The 12,759-nt window shown below is 36.1% G+C and overlaps 2 protein-coding genes across 6 annotated transcripts in view; one reads left to right on the forward strand and one right to left on the reverse strand.

Moving 5' to 3' along the window:
- The window catches only part of PI4KA (phosphatidylinositol 4-kinase alpha), a 56,600-nt gene that overhangs the window by 21,102 nt on the left and 22,739 nt on the right, over nt 1–12,759 (forward strand). For all 4 annotated transcript variants that reach the window (XR_005840101.2, XM_046901194.1, XM_004945480.5 and 1 more), the window contains exons 20-22: nt 10,195–10,303; nt 10,719–10,855; nt 12,108–12,241. Coding sequence is in view for 3 of the 4 variants with exons in the window: in XM_046901194.1 (XP_046757150.1) it covers nt 10,195–10,303; nt 10,719–10,855; nt 12,108–12,241 (380 nt within the window). In the remaining variant the exon portion in view is untranslated. The remainder of the gene's footprint in view (nt 1–10,194; nt 10,304–10,718; nt 10,856–12,107; nt 12,242–12,759) is intronic.
- On the reverse strand, nt 443–8,815 carry SERPIND1 (serpin family D member 1). 2 transcript variants are annotated; one of them, XM_040648289.2, is made up of 6 exons: nt 8,748–8,815; nt 7,029–7,217; nt 5,896–6,759; nt 1,976–2,249; nt 1,372–1,516; nt 443–936 (listed from the first exon to the last, which is right to left on the reverse strand). In XM_040648289.2, the coding sequence occupies exons 3-6, from the start codon at nt 6,749–6,751 to the stop codon at nt 745–747; spliced, it is 1,467 nt and encodes a 488-aa protein (XP_040504223.1). In that variant the 5' UTR covers nt 6,752–6,759; nt 7,029–7,217; nt 8,748–8,815; the 3' UTR covers nt 443–744. The 2 variants fall into 2 exon arrangements, with proteins under 2 accessions (XP_040504223.1, XP_001232767.1); XM_001232766.7 differs by lacking the exon at nt 7,029–7,217.

Below are 12,759 nucleotides of genomic sequence, written 5' to 3' on the forward strand. Positions count from 1 at the left end.
GAGAGAATTAGGTGACATTTAGCTGATCAAAAGAGCGTTTTGCTAGCTGCTCACAATACATAAGGTATTCTAAGGAATTACCTGCTTGGCCTAATTCTGAAATTGCTTCTATGGGTAGAGATCAGAGAACTGTGTTGAAACCAACAAAGTCAGACTGGGGAAAGGTAGTGGATCCATTAGGATTTCATTACACCAAGACTTTGTCTCCTCTTTGTTCTGCTGATCCGTTAAGTTCATGGTTGGTAGCATGGTCTGCTGAATGTTAAATGGTACAAGCAAAAGCAAGAATGCTGGCACCTACTGTTATTAGAGTATGTAGAAGTATCCAGGAGAGGCATAGATTTCTAATGCCAGTCAGGTACCTAGGATTTTCTTATTCCTATTTACTATGAAAAGGTACTCCAGCAAAAAAAAAAAAAAAAATAGATCTGAACTTCAAGAATCCAGATAGTCTTCATATTTTATTGATTACATTTTACAGAGTGAAGTAAAACACAGAGTAAGTTACTTTGAGATATTTCTTAATATACTTGTATTGATACATTGCACTAGCCACTGCAGTCAAATCATCTGCTATTGAGTCCATTCACGTATAAGTATTTATAGATACTGTATATTTTTTATACCAGTGGCTTTTGTATTAACTAATATGACAAGAAAATTGCCTTTTGTGATACTTCTGTGATATATTAATGCGTAATTATACAACCTGCGTATGAAAGCATGTCGGTGGTGTTCTCTGCTTTAAGGCTTGGCAGGGTTGACAACTCTACCCATGAACAGAAGGCAATTGGTACGATGTTCATAGATCAGAAACAAAAAGGGGCGGTCGACAATAAAGCGAATCTGAGTAGAAAGAGGCATGAATCCAACGTTGGTTATTGCTCCAGCTTCTGTGCCTTCCTCATTCACAGTTATTGTGCCTTGATGATTGAACTGTGGAAAAATAACATAAAATAAAGAAGGATCTCAGTATACACAAATGATGTGCTCATAGCCTTCTCTCTCCCAGCAAAGCAGTGTCCTGCATGTGGCTGCCTTTTAACACTCTTGCTGGTAGCACCTGTGGGGCAGCAATCATTTGGGCTTGGCTTCTGAGTAGCCCTGTTGCTGACTGTCTGATCAACCGGACATCTAATTGATCAACTTGACATCCAATTAAATGTATTTCTCTTAAAAAAAAAAAAAAAAAAAAAAGATAAAAAAGGCAAGGACATATAGAGAAACCCACAACCCCCCTATATCTTCCAAGAAAGTCTATATAAAATAATATTTTAGATTATTAAACTGTGAATTATTATTATGGTACTTTGTTTTCAGATGATATCGCTTAGTCAGAAAGGAGGTGAAGACAAGGAGAGGTATAAATACTCTGTCAATGGAGACTTTCTCTTCCGATACACCACAGTAGTTGCCTTTTTCACTGAATAGTTCTTCTATTCCCATGGATCTCAGAAAACCAATCAAGTTGTAGTTTTTCTCCAGCTTAAATTTAGGCAGAACTACTTCTCTGGTTCTAGTAAAAATAAAAATGAAAAACAAAAAAAAAATTGTTGAGAAGATGCATATTTGCGTAATTTCTTTGCTATGTATTTGTTTTAAAAAGTAGGGCACAATTAATACAAGAACTTGTACCATGCTTTTACAAATTAGGCATTATTATTTTTTAAGCTGTGTTCTTTAAAAATTAATTAACATACTGTTAGTTTGTTGGCATAACACAATGCTTTGCTTTGGTTGTGCACATAGTATATAGGGTCTGGGCATTTCAATGTGTGATTGGTAATGCTTATAATGAACTGAAATTTTCTGGGGTTCTAAGCTAGCGATTTGTCACTTCTGTATAAGTTGTAATAAGCTTAAGTTGAATGCTTTAAGTCAAAATATGTTTTCTTCTATGCTGCCGACTTTCCCTTGCCAGTATGACCAGGAAAGTATATTAAGACTTTAACAAAATGTATTTTTCAGCAGATACCTGTTCGTCATGCTCTTCTGCCATTTTTCCACCACCTGAGGGGTTATTTGCTTTTCTAGGGCTTTCATGCCAGAGAGCTTGTGTGGAAGTACAATCAGCATGCTGATGTTCCCCACAAATGGAAGCTGGATCACGCCACAGTCCAGCTCTGGATCTGCAGCAGCTAGGAAGTTCCCTTTAGTCTGCATCATAGGAACCTTTATTGTTTGCTTTTCATTCAGTCGAAAACTTCTCTTGGTTGTCATTTCCACTGGAAACTTATTCTCCCACGTTCCTGGTAATACAGAAGACAGATAAATTAAAAAAAAAAAAAAAAAAGAAAGAAAGAAAATATCCTTATTTAAAAAAACACTCCCAGAGTAAAAGTATATGTTATACTTTATTCATATAAATTTGAACTTGCTATAGGTGAATGTTAATTTTACTTAAGCCAGAATGAGAGCATAGGTTTTAAAGCAACTTTAAAATTTGTCTTTATTTCCAGCTTAAAATTCATCTGATCTTAATGTTCTGAATTACAGAGGTAATGCAAACTGGGTATGTGAAAGGGCTCTGTGTGCCCCTTTTTTCTATAAGGAATCTAGAAATTAGAAAATATAAACTGATGCAAACCACTTGATAGAGCTTTCACCTAACAGTACGGCTGTATTTTTTTTTTTTGAGATCTGATACTTGAATCCAGTTCTGAAGTAGACTGCATCAGGCATGTTATTGATGCATCAAGCTATGTAACAGCTGTTTTCATTTCGCATAATATTTCAAAGATATTATCCTGAAGGCATTATTTTGACTTAATTAGTCCAAGCCAATGAATGTACCATGTTAAGACTTTCTGAACAGTTTGGGTGTTTACTAGTTAATTGTATGATCCAGTTTGATTTGATTTCAGCATGCTTGTTGGTCATCTAATTTATTCTCAAAGAATGCAGTTCAACACACGTTGCAGCTGAGAAAACATAATTGATACCCTGATGGTGAACAAAAGAAAAACTAAGAAACAAAACCAAGCAGACACACAAAGCCAGTGCTTTTTTAGCAGTGCTGCTTTATTATCCTTAGAGCTGTAGCTCTGTGAGAAACGTTCTTAATAGGCAGAGAAAACTAGAATTTCGTAGTGGAGATAGGGCTACTGGTACTTCCTGTTGAAGTTTTAGATTTTAGGTTGCCATTGGCAAGCAAATATATGGGGAGTATGACTGCAACCATGTGGATAGTCTACAAACTTAACTTTAATCTAATCTTTCGAAGTAGGGGTAAATGATTCTGAGCCCCTTAATTTGACTTTTAAATTGTCTGTGTGGTAACAAAAAACCTTGAGTCAGACTTCCATTCTGATGTTTTCTTGATGTGTTAGGAGCAGTCAAAGTGAGACTGTAGTTATTCTGAAGAGAGGGGAATATAAAATGGATTACGCTATTCCCAAATAAATTGCCTTAGTTGTCAGGAGAAAGCACCATCTGGATTTCTTCAGGCAGCAGAATTCACAGGAATTGGACTCATGCTAGGTAATGATTGCAAGCCATCATGGGCTGTGGGAGCTTCAGCAGCTCTGTTGCCTCCTAAGGGATGGGAGCAGAAAACTTTCTCATGGATTCACACTGACGAGTACATTTGTCTTGGTGTAAAGTACTGTTTCTCTAACAAGAAGCATGTGGTCTGGGTTTAGCAGAAACCAGGTTGCACTGTGCTGACTTTCTTGACTGTTTAAAATCCTCCCAGGATGATGTTTTGGATTCCATCTGGGTGGTAGAACCAATCAGTTGTCTTCACTAATAGGCTTTTTTTCTTGTATTCGTGACTAAATTATCAGAGAAGCAATTTTGAACCTGTTAAAATCTTTCAGTCATCAAAAGCTGCTGTGGTCTACCATGGCTAAAATAACTGGCTTCTACTTGATAGGAGGAGTGGAGAATAGGTCTCACATGTATGCTGGATGCCTACCCAAGATAAAACTTTTTTTTCTTACCAAGACTGAATAGCTTCCAATTAATTCTTGATGGATTTTGCATAGGAGAAACTTAAGACTTCTTGGTATCTGGAGCTGTACCATTGCTCAATGACTCTTGTACTGAGCCTCTCTGTATACATGAGAATACTCAAAGGTTTCTTGGTTTTAAGGGCAAAACACAGCTTGTCTGCAGTGACACAAATGGTGTAAATGTTGTAATTTGAAACATGGACAAAAGGTAGTATTTCTCAAAGGACTACTAAACACAGTGGGTACACAAGGAGCAGAACCTGCTTTTGAAAAGTTACTTCACTTGAAATGGAATTACCAGGAGAATGTTACTGTAAGATAAAGGAATGATGCATCTCAATATGGAATTGATCGTTTTTGGTTTTATGGGTTAGAAATTACAATCTTCAGCAGGAGATGCAGTGGTAATTCATACTAACAGGACTCCCCAGAAGAAAAGAAAAAAACAGAAGTCTTTTTGATATTGATGGCTCAAGAGTTCCAATGTTAAAGCTATTTAATTTTTATTGGTGTCTTTGTTTTTTTGAGACAGTGCAAGCACTTAATGATTTCAGAGTATGTATTTTAAAACAGAAGATATTTAAAATACAGCCACATCATGAAAAACAATGCATCTGTTTCACGTTGTGTAGTGCTTTTTTTTTTTGTTTGTTTTCTGGGTAGTCTAATGGATAGTGAATTCAAACCTTCATTATGAAAAAACATTATCATCAGATATGTATTGAAGGATACAAATATTTTGATTTTGGATGGTACTTTGAAATAGGGGATTATTTGAATCTTACGCTCATTGAAAACTAGATTTTTTTAAAGAGAAAAACAACATTATTCAAGGAAATAATGCCTTGCAAGACAGTGAAAAAGGTACGTTGTGTAAAGCTGAAGGAACACTGTTGAAAAATCAAATGCTGGCAATGTAGTTTGAAGAGAGACCTTAAGTATGTGTTTTCAGGAAGCAGGGTCATAATGCGAAAAAGGAAACTCCTTTATGGAAAGCAGTATGTTGTACTCAAAAGCTTTGCTCTCCATTTGTGGTAATCTCTCTTTCCCTCCTGATGCATTACTTTACTTTTATCTGATTTCATCTTACACAGTCAGTAACAGGTTTTGACTTTTTCCTCAGTTCCTCTTTTGCTTGCACCTACTGTCTTTTTTTGCTCATTTAATATTGTTGTAAATAATTGTTGTAAAAATTGTGAACTTTCAACCTGAGGCAAATAGCCAAAGTTGAAAATCTCACCAGGGACAATAAACTGAAGTGTGAAGAAATTGAAAATAAGAATTCATATTAAGAGGATATTGTGTATATATATTTATTTCTAATTGTTCAGTCTATAGTGAAGCATATAGGAGCTCATAGCAGCAGACAGGCCATGCTGAATTTCTGAAACACTCCAAGTAGTGAATGTGGTTTTTTTGTTTTTTTTTTTTTTAATTTTAGGGGAATGTTTTGATTATTGTCTTCAGCCCTCTGGATAGACTCATTGACAAGGATCGCATACTGATCACATAAAAACATGTACTTTAAGCTAGAAGGTCCTTATAGTCGTTCCTTTGAATCCTTAATACTTTAGGAACGTTAAACACTTTAACTGAAATCAACCTCTGCGCTCTCAGTGAAGCCAATAACCTGAAGTAGGCCTGAATCTGACTAGTAGCTTGCACATAAAGTACTTCCTCACCACCCAAGACTTCTACAGAGTCCATGCCTTCTGAGGCTACTTAGCATTCATATGTTGTTTTTTAGTCTCACTTTTAGACTATAAGCATTTGTCTATAACAAGTTCTTGCTGTCCTACTACAATATGCACTAATTTCAGGGCATAACTCTGTGCTACAGAAACATGCAAACTAAGAGGTTAATAGTAGTGTTCGTGATGAGAGAATCAGTTGTCTATTTTGAGCTATAGAATCTGTTTAAGTTTAGTCTGGGATTACTTACCTTTGAAGTAAAGGCAGTTAAGAATCATCATAAGCGTTGTGGGGTTTACATTCACAAGAGCTTCCTTTATTAATCCTTTGGTCAGCTTCAAGATGCGTTCATTGGTTTTGGTTATGAAGTTAGGATCTGAGAAATCAGCTGGTTGGGCATCAGCGAAGTAGTATGTTTTCATATTGTTTCTGAAATCATTCAGAATAGAAAAGTCCTTACGAATATAAAGATCGTTGACAGACCTCAGAGTATAACCAAAATTGCGCCTGAAGAGCCGATGAGTGAGTTTCCGAAAGAGGTTATGAACAGTCATAAGCTCATATTTCGCGCTGGCATTAATGAAGTCTTCAAAGCCAAGAACAGATAATACTTCCTGCTGAGTTTGACCCTTCAGACCCAGGGAAATCATAGCCATTGCAGTGGAAATACCAACAGGAGCCATGAGAATATTGTCTGAGGAGTTGGCTTTGTCCGCTACACTCCGATAAAGATTGAAGCCAAAGTTTGCATTGAGGATATTAAGACGCTGGATTCTGGTTTTGCCTTGGAAAAGTTCCAGAATATTTCCTTGCTGAATTTCAGAAACTATGTGTGGAGCAGCATCGATAATGTCACTGTAGTCGTCTTCACCCAATATCTTGTCAAGATCTAGATAGTCCTCTTCCTCCTCCTCTTCAGGAATCAAGTCATTGGTGATAGTGTTTTCTCTGTGGAACTCGAGTGGTAGGTCTGGCATATTGTAGGTTCCATTTTCGTGTGTATGTGCATCTTTGAGGCTTTCAAAATGGTCACTGAAGTCCTTGATTCCACAGAATGTGGAGGTTATGATGACAGCCAAGGCAAGCAAAGGAAATAGGAACTTCATTCTGAAAACTTGGAAGACAAGGAAGTTGAAAGAAAGAGGGTAATTGAATTTTAATTGTCTGTTCCATAATTTTAGGCCTTCAATGGATTCTGTCAGACCACAAAGTCTGTAGTTACTTTATTCAACAGCATTTATCTGTCTTAGGTAGATAGATAAATTTGTTTTACTGGTAACCATTTTTGCTTACATAATGTCTCCATCCTGCTAGATAATTGGTTGAACTCTTCCTGCTTAAGTAGCGGTTATTGACATATTTCAGTGATAGTAAATTAATTACCTGAAATACACTGATCTATTTTATGTGTAAAATACAGTTGCTTAAAATGTTTACTGTGTTACTAAAAATACAAGTTGAAGAGAAGTTGAAAGATCTCAGCTTTGTAGGAGGAGGGACTGGAGATCCACTGAAGGAGGTCACTGGAAGGCTGAGATGCATTGAAGAATTTGAAGAATAGACATTAGGAAGCTAGAGCAAAAAAAAAAGATGAAAAGAATTTGGGAGAATTTTTGGAACAGTAAAGCTGAACTTTGATGGAATAGAGGAGGTTTGGGCTGTAGTAACAAACTTAGACATTTATCTGCACTGCATGCTGGTAGTGGGGCTGCAGTGTGTGAAGTGTTTAAATGTTCATGCTGGCCTGCTTGTTGTTTTGTGTGTTGCTCCATGGGCGTGCTCACTTTTTACAACCGTGGTACACCTATCTGCCTCTTCTGTTTGGATTCTTGAATCTGCTTCTTATTTAGTTGTATTTAGTTTCAATTTACTTTTATACAGCACTGCACAATATGTAGTGTTTTCTTCATGATGTGAAGTCCTATAAGTTCCTGTTTGTAACTTCCTCCAGTCCTAGTGTTATCCTGATGATAGATTTCTAACTTCACTTCTTACTGTATCTGTGTCTATATTTAAGCAGAATCTGCTATTTTTTTTTTTTTTTCCCAAGAAGGAGCTTGGTCTCTTCTTTGTCTCTTGAGCAGTGCACTGCTGACTTTTTTTTTTTGTCATGACTTCAAAATCAAGAACTAATATTAGATACATAATTTGAAGTTAATCCATCAGCCTTACTCATCTGACAAGAAGTAGGTCTGAGAGACTTTTCACCATCATTCTGACTTGCAGTAATTACAGTAATCTTAAAAAGTTATGAAAAAGTTTAAATTCTTCCTGCAGTAGTCAAAGACCAATACACGAACATTCAATAACTCTGTCAGGTGACACTGTAAAATGGGTGTCTGAATGCCAGGGTCTTGATTTTTTTACAATGCTTCTTTAGGAAGTTATTTGGTGACTTTATAAAATCAATTTCAATTCATAGCATTTGCTTTGATCAAAGAAAAAAAAAAAACAAAGATTTTATAATGTAGGAAAAAATGCTGAATATGGTGAAAGTAAAATTTTACTAAGAGGTTGATTAAAATGTTTTGCAAATTGGCAAATAGACCAAGGAGCTGTAGAAGTAAAATACATAGATGCACAAATTTGTAAACCATTGCTCACAGCGCTTTTCAAGCTTGTAACAGGACTTAAGTAACTAAGCTAAGACTTAATTTTCTGAACTCTCCCCTCAAAGTAATTAGCTTGAAATTTTAAAACAGGGTGATTATCCCATATAAAAAATGAATTGTTTTTACAATGATGAAGGATCACTTGAAGGTGCATTTTGAAGGATTTGCATTCTGATTAAAGGACTTGAATTAGGAGTACTCATTTCTTCATAAATTCATCTTTCTTTCTTTTTTTATTTCCCCCACCCCAGAAGAGAAAAGGATGATTTTTTTATCTCTCTGCTACCATTCTCTATCCAGTAACACGGAAAAGTGTTTTCAGCTTTTGCTGTATAAGAATTTGCTGTCAGTAGTTCCCAACTTTACATTCTCATCTTCGCTAAAGTTTAATCAATGCTCATCTCCACCTACACGAAGCATTCCTCTACTCTGCAATATATGTTCATTTGTGTCAGATCTACCTAAAATAACAGATGTGAATGAGGCTTACCTTTAAGTCACTGTATGGAAAAGATGTGTTGAATAGCTCAAGTGAGGGGAATGGCAAGTTTTAAATCTGAACTTTGATGCTAGTTTTTTTTGTATATCTCCCAAAGTAAACATTCTCTAAACCAAACACTGCTAAACTTACTTCGTCAGCCAAAATCCCTCCCTTGCCTAGTGATCTCTGCTGGATTGCTTGGTTTGTTGTTTGTTAAACTACTTTTATGGCTTTGCAGGTACTTGCTCACATTTGAGGAAAATCTTTGAGCAAAAGTTGGTGTGTTCGTAAAGCTTCATAGTCAAGCACGCATATAAACTTGGCTATTTTAAGACTAGCAGAAACCATGTCACTGCTGTTTTGTGCTGAGATGAGGTTATGTTATTATTTGTATGTTACCTCAAATGTGGTTGAGGCTACTGGGCCTGTGAGGCTACTGGGCCTGTGAGGCTACTTCTGTCAGTGTGCCACTGGTGCAGGCATTTGCTGTCAACTCAGCATTGCTGGTCACCAGCTAGGACTCAGGTTAATTGTACTGCAATATAGGAATTTTTAGTTGTTTTAATGGCAGACTGCCTTATGATCTATAAATATGTCCAAAGTTAGCTTTATGTAAGGTTTTACTGAAGTACTGTGTGTTTTCATACCACAATGGAATTATTTTAGTTAGAAAAAAATCTCTTCAGGTTAGAGTAGATAGACTTCTTATAATGAAGTCTACAGTAATAATATCTGGTCATATTAGGTAAACCTCATAGTTTAGTGAAGCTTTCCTTTAATTTTTTTTAACGTTGTCTGTGCTGCTAACAATTTTAGGGTAAAAGACTGTCAGGTTTTCTATGTACATTTACATTCTATGTACATGTACAAGCTGTCTGTGAAAAGGCTGTCAGACAACTTGAATAGATGTGTTAGAAATGATGTTCGTTTACATGCCTGTTTAGATAGTAAATTCTCCAGGACTGATGTCATTATGTGCGTGGGTGAAAACCGTAAAACATCCCCAACTGGAGCCTCAGTGTATTTCCACAAATCCAATAAACAATAGCAACCAGAAGTATGTTTGACTAATATTTTGATTTTTAGTTCCTCTCTGATACAACAAAGCTTCACGATGCTGTCTTTAGCTCACAGTTTAAAGGACTTTATGGTCTCTTCCTCTCTATGGGTGATGTATACTAATGTAAGGTATTCCCTTCGGGTTACTGTATCAGTATGGTGGTATTCCTGTGTGGAAACCATGGAAATTTAGTTTCGGCATCTTGAATTTATGCTGTTATAAAAATATATAGTTTTTCTTCAAAATAATGTTAGTAATATTGTATTAGTTTCTTCAGGTGACAAAATGTATTACCTCTGTAAATCATAGTAGATGAAAGTACAGAAGTTGATTCCTTCACATGGAATTAGGTTATTGCGATTGCCACCATTTTCTGATTTTATTTTTCTCTGTTAGCTCACTAGACGCTTGCCACCCATCAAGGAAGCCAAGCCGAGATTGCAAAAGCTGTTCCGTGACTTCTGGTTGTATTCAGTGCTCATGGGATTTGCTGTGGAAGGATCAGGTGGTGTAAATTTGAAAAGAAAAACATTGCTGCTCATATTTAAACTTCTGATAAGCAGATGGAAACTGTTCTGTTTTGCTATGAGATTCAGTACTTTACAACTTATCCTCAAACTTAATATAGCAATTATCTGTAACTTAATTATTAATTTTGATCGCCAAGTTCCTGAAATGGAAAATCAGATGCATGGGGTACAAAGGGAAAAGTAGTAGAAACTTATTATCTATTTAGAAGTTTCACTTGGAATCACTTAAACGTGTGTGTTATATTTGGAACATAGACCATTGTGTTTGTGAAGAACATGAAAAATTTGTTCAAGGAAGTAGTGCAGAGTTGGATAATGCTGATTAACCTTGGGAGTCTTAATATTGTTTTTCTCTCTTGCTCCACTTTTCTCTTCATATTTGTGTTCCAGGTCTCTGGCCAGAGGAATGGTATGAGGGTGTATGTGAAATTGCCACCAAGTCTCCCTTACTCACATTTCCTAGCAAAGAACCACTCAGATCTGTTCTTCAGTACAATTCTGCCATGAAGAATGATACTGTGACTTCTGTAAGAATTGGTTTCTTCTACTGCCTCCTTTCTTAATGTCTATCAACTGTTAAGTGATTTAGTAACCAAGAATAACCATTTCAAAGGCAGAATATGAATTTAACCTGCATTCTCTTAGCAAAAATAGCTTTTTTTGCACAGCTCTTTTGACAGCAGTATATAGAAATGTTTTAGATTGTTTTACTGTGTGTTAATATAGATTTTTAGGCTGGCAGCTGTACTATTTTGATCAGCTGTAGAAACCAAGTCTTCATGGAGATGGAAGCCTTTTAATAGTCTCATCCATTCTACATCAGACAGAGGCAAAACCTTAACTGTAGAGAGGAAAAAAAAAAGCTTTGGAAGAAAACAACATATTCATTCTTTGTCCTTGTTCCAAGAAATGTATTTTAGTTGAACTTTATCTTTTATTGTCCTGCATAGTACTAGTATACTCCCTCTGGTGTTGGCAGGATGGATGTTTACATGAAGGCTATTTATAGTAGCAGTGTATGGTGAATTCAATTGCAGCATATAAGATGTCTATGGCTCCCAAATAATACAGAAGTCTGTGTGTGCCTATGTATGGCAAATAGGTATACAGGTATTGGACCAGAAAGGTTATCGCATTACAAAGGAGTAATGAAATAAAGAGCTTACCCATGTCCAGGGCTCATAGAAGGGCTCCAAGAGGAGTGATCTCCAGATAGAGATCCTTCCTCCTTCGGAGTCAGCCCTTAAATGGGGTCTAGGAGGGGTACAGCCAGGCTCCACCCCTTCCGGTCACTCAGGTGAAATTGCGTTCACCTGTGCCCCTGTGGCTGACTCAATTCTCATCTCAGGTGGTCAATCAGAGGTTCAGGCCGTGATTCAACTGTTTCCCTACAGCCTAGTTACATAATTCTGTGACATCAAAGCAATGGTTCCGTGAATTTTCAGAAGCTGAACTTATTGTTATTATTGTTATCATACTGATATTCGGTATTGATCAAAATTACATTATGTTACTTAGAGGAATTGTATTTCTTCACGGTATAATTGTGTGGAAACTAGTAGTTATTTTTAGCAAGGAGTTTGACTCCACTATTCTGTTTAATTATGTATACTAAGAATTTGACTTGCTGTGTTAGAGCATGTTGGTCCTAGTCTGCGTACAGAGGCATCCTGGCATATTTGTGAACATTAAAAAGACTAATAGTTAAAATGAATATTTTTCAGAATACAAAGTAATATAGTCCTCCCATTTCACATAACTGCATGTATTCATCTCTAGGCTGAGTTAAATGAACTGCGGAGTACCATAATAAATCTCCTGGATCCTCCTCCAGAAGTGTCAGCATTGATCAATAAGCTGGACTTTGCCATGTCTACATATCTCCTTTCTGTTTACCGTCTGGAGTACATGAGGTATATGTATACATGTACCTTTATTCTGATTTTTTTATTTTTATTTTTTATGTTCAAATCAGATTTGCCTGACACTATGGCAAATGAGAATCAGTATTTTGAGTCAAAATAGCTCCACTGAAGATTCTGAGACTAAGAATAAATCTGTACAGAAATCATGATAGGTAAAAGGATGTGATGATATAGCAGAGCCAGAAAAATGAATGCTCCTCTATGTAGAAATTAACAGAAGATGGACAAAAGGGTTTTTCAAAGGAGCATCTTTGAATCTTTTGAAGTATAATGTATCTCTTACCTAAAGTTGAAGTCCCATCCTTGCATTGCAGAAGGATTAAAATATCTGAAAAATAATCTATTCTGTAAGATTAATGTAATGTAGATGCTGTGAAAATATGTTTTGTTGTTTTTTTTTTTTTTTTGTAGTGAGTGTTCTTTTGCCTCAGTAATGTGTGTTAGGTTGTACTAATGTGATTTACTGAATGAATTCATGTATTTTATTTCTTTAGAAGTATATTCTT

This window comes from Gallus gallus, chromosome 15 (genome assembly GCF_016699485.2).
Source record: "Gallus gallus isolate bGalGal1 chromosome 15, bGalGal1.mat.broiler.GRCg7b, whole genome shotgun sequence".
NCBI classification, from domain to species: domain Eukaryota; kingdom Metazoa; phylum Chordata; class Aves; order Galliformes; family Phasianidae; genus Gallus; species Gallus gallus.

Excerpts from the sequence above, each read along its gene's own strand:
- SERPIND1 (XM_001232766.7), bottom strand. The coding sequence starts at position 6,751 with ATGAAGTTCCTATTTCCTTTGCTTGCCTTGGCTGTCATCATAACCTCC. Across the intron at positions 1,517-1,975 it reads CAGAAGAGCATGACGAACAG|AACCAGAGAAGTAGTTCTGC; the intron begins GTATCTGCTGAA and ends TATTTTTACTAG. Across the intron at positions 937-1,371 it reads AGAAAGTCTCCATTGACAGA|TTCAATCATCAAGGCACAAT; the intron begins GTATTTATACCT and ends ATTTTTCCACAG.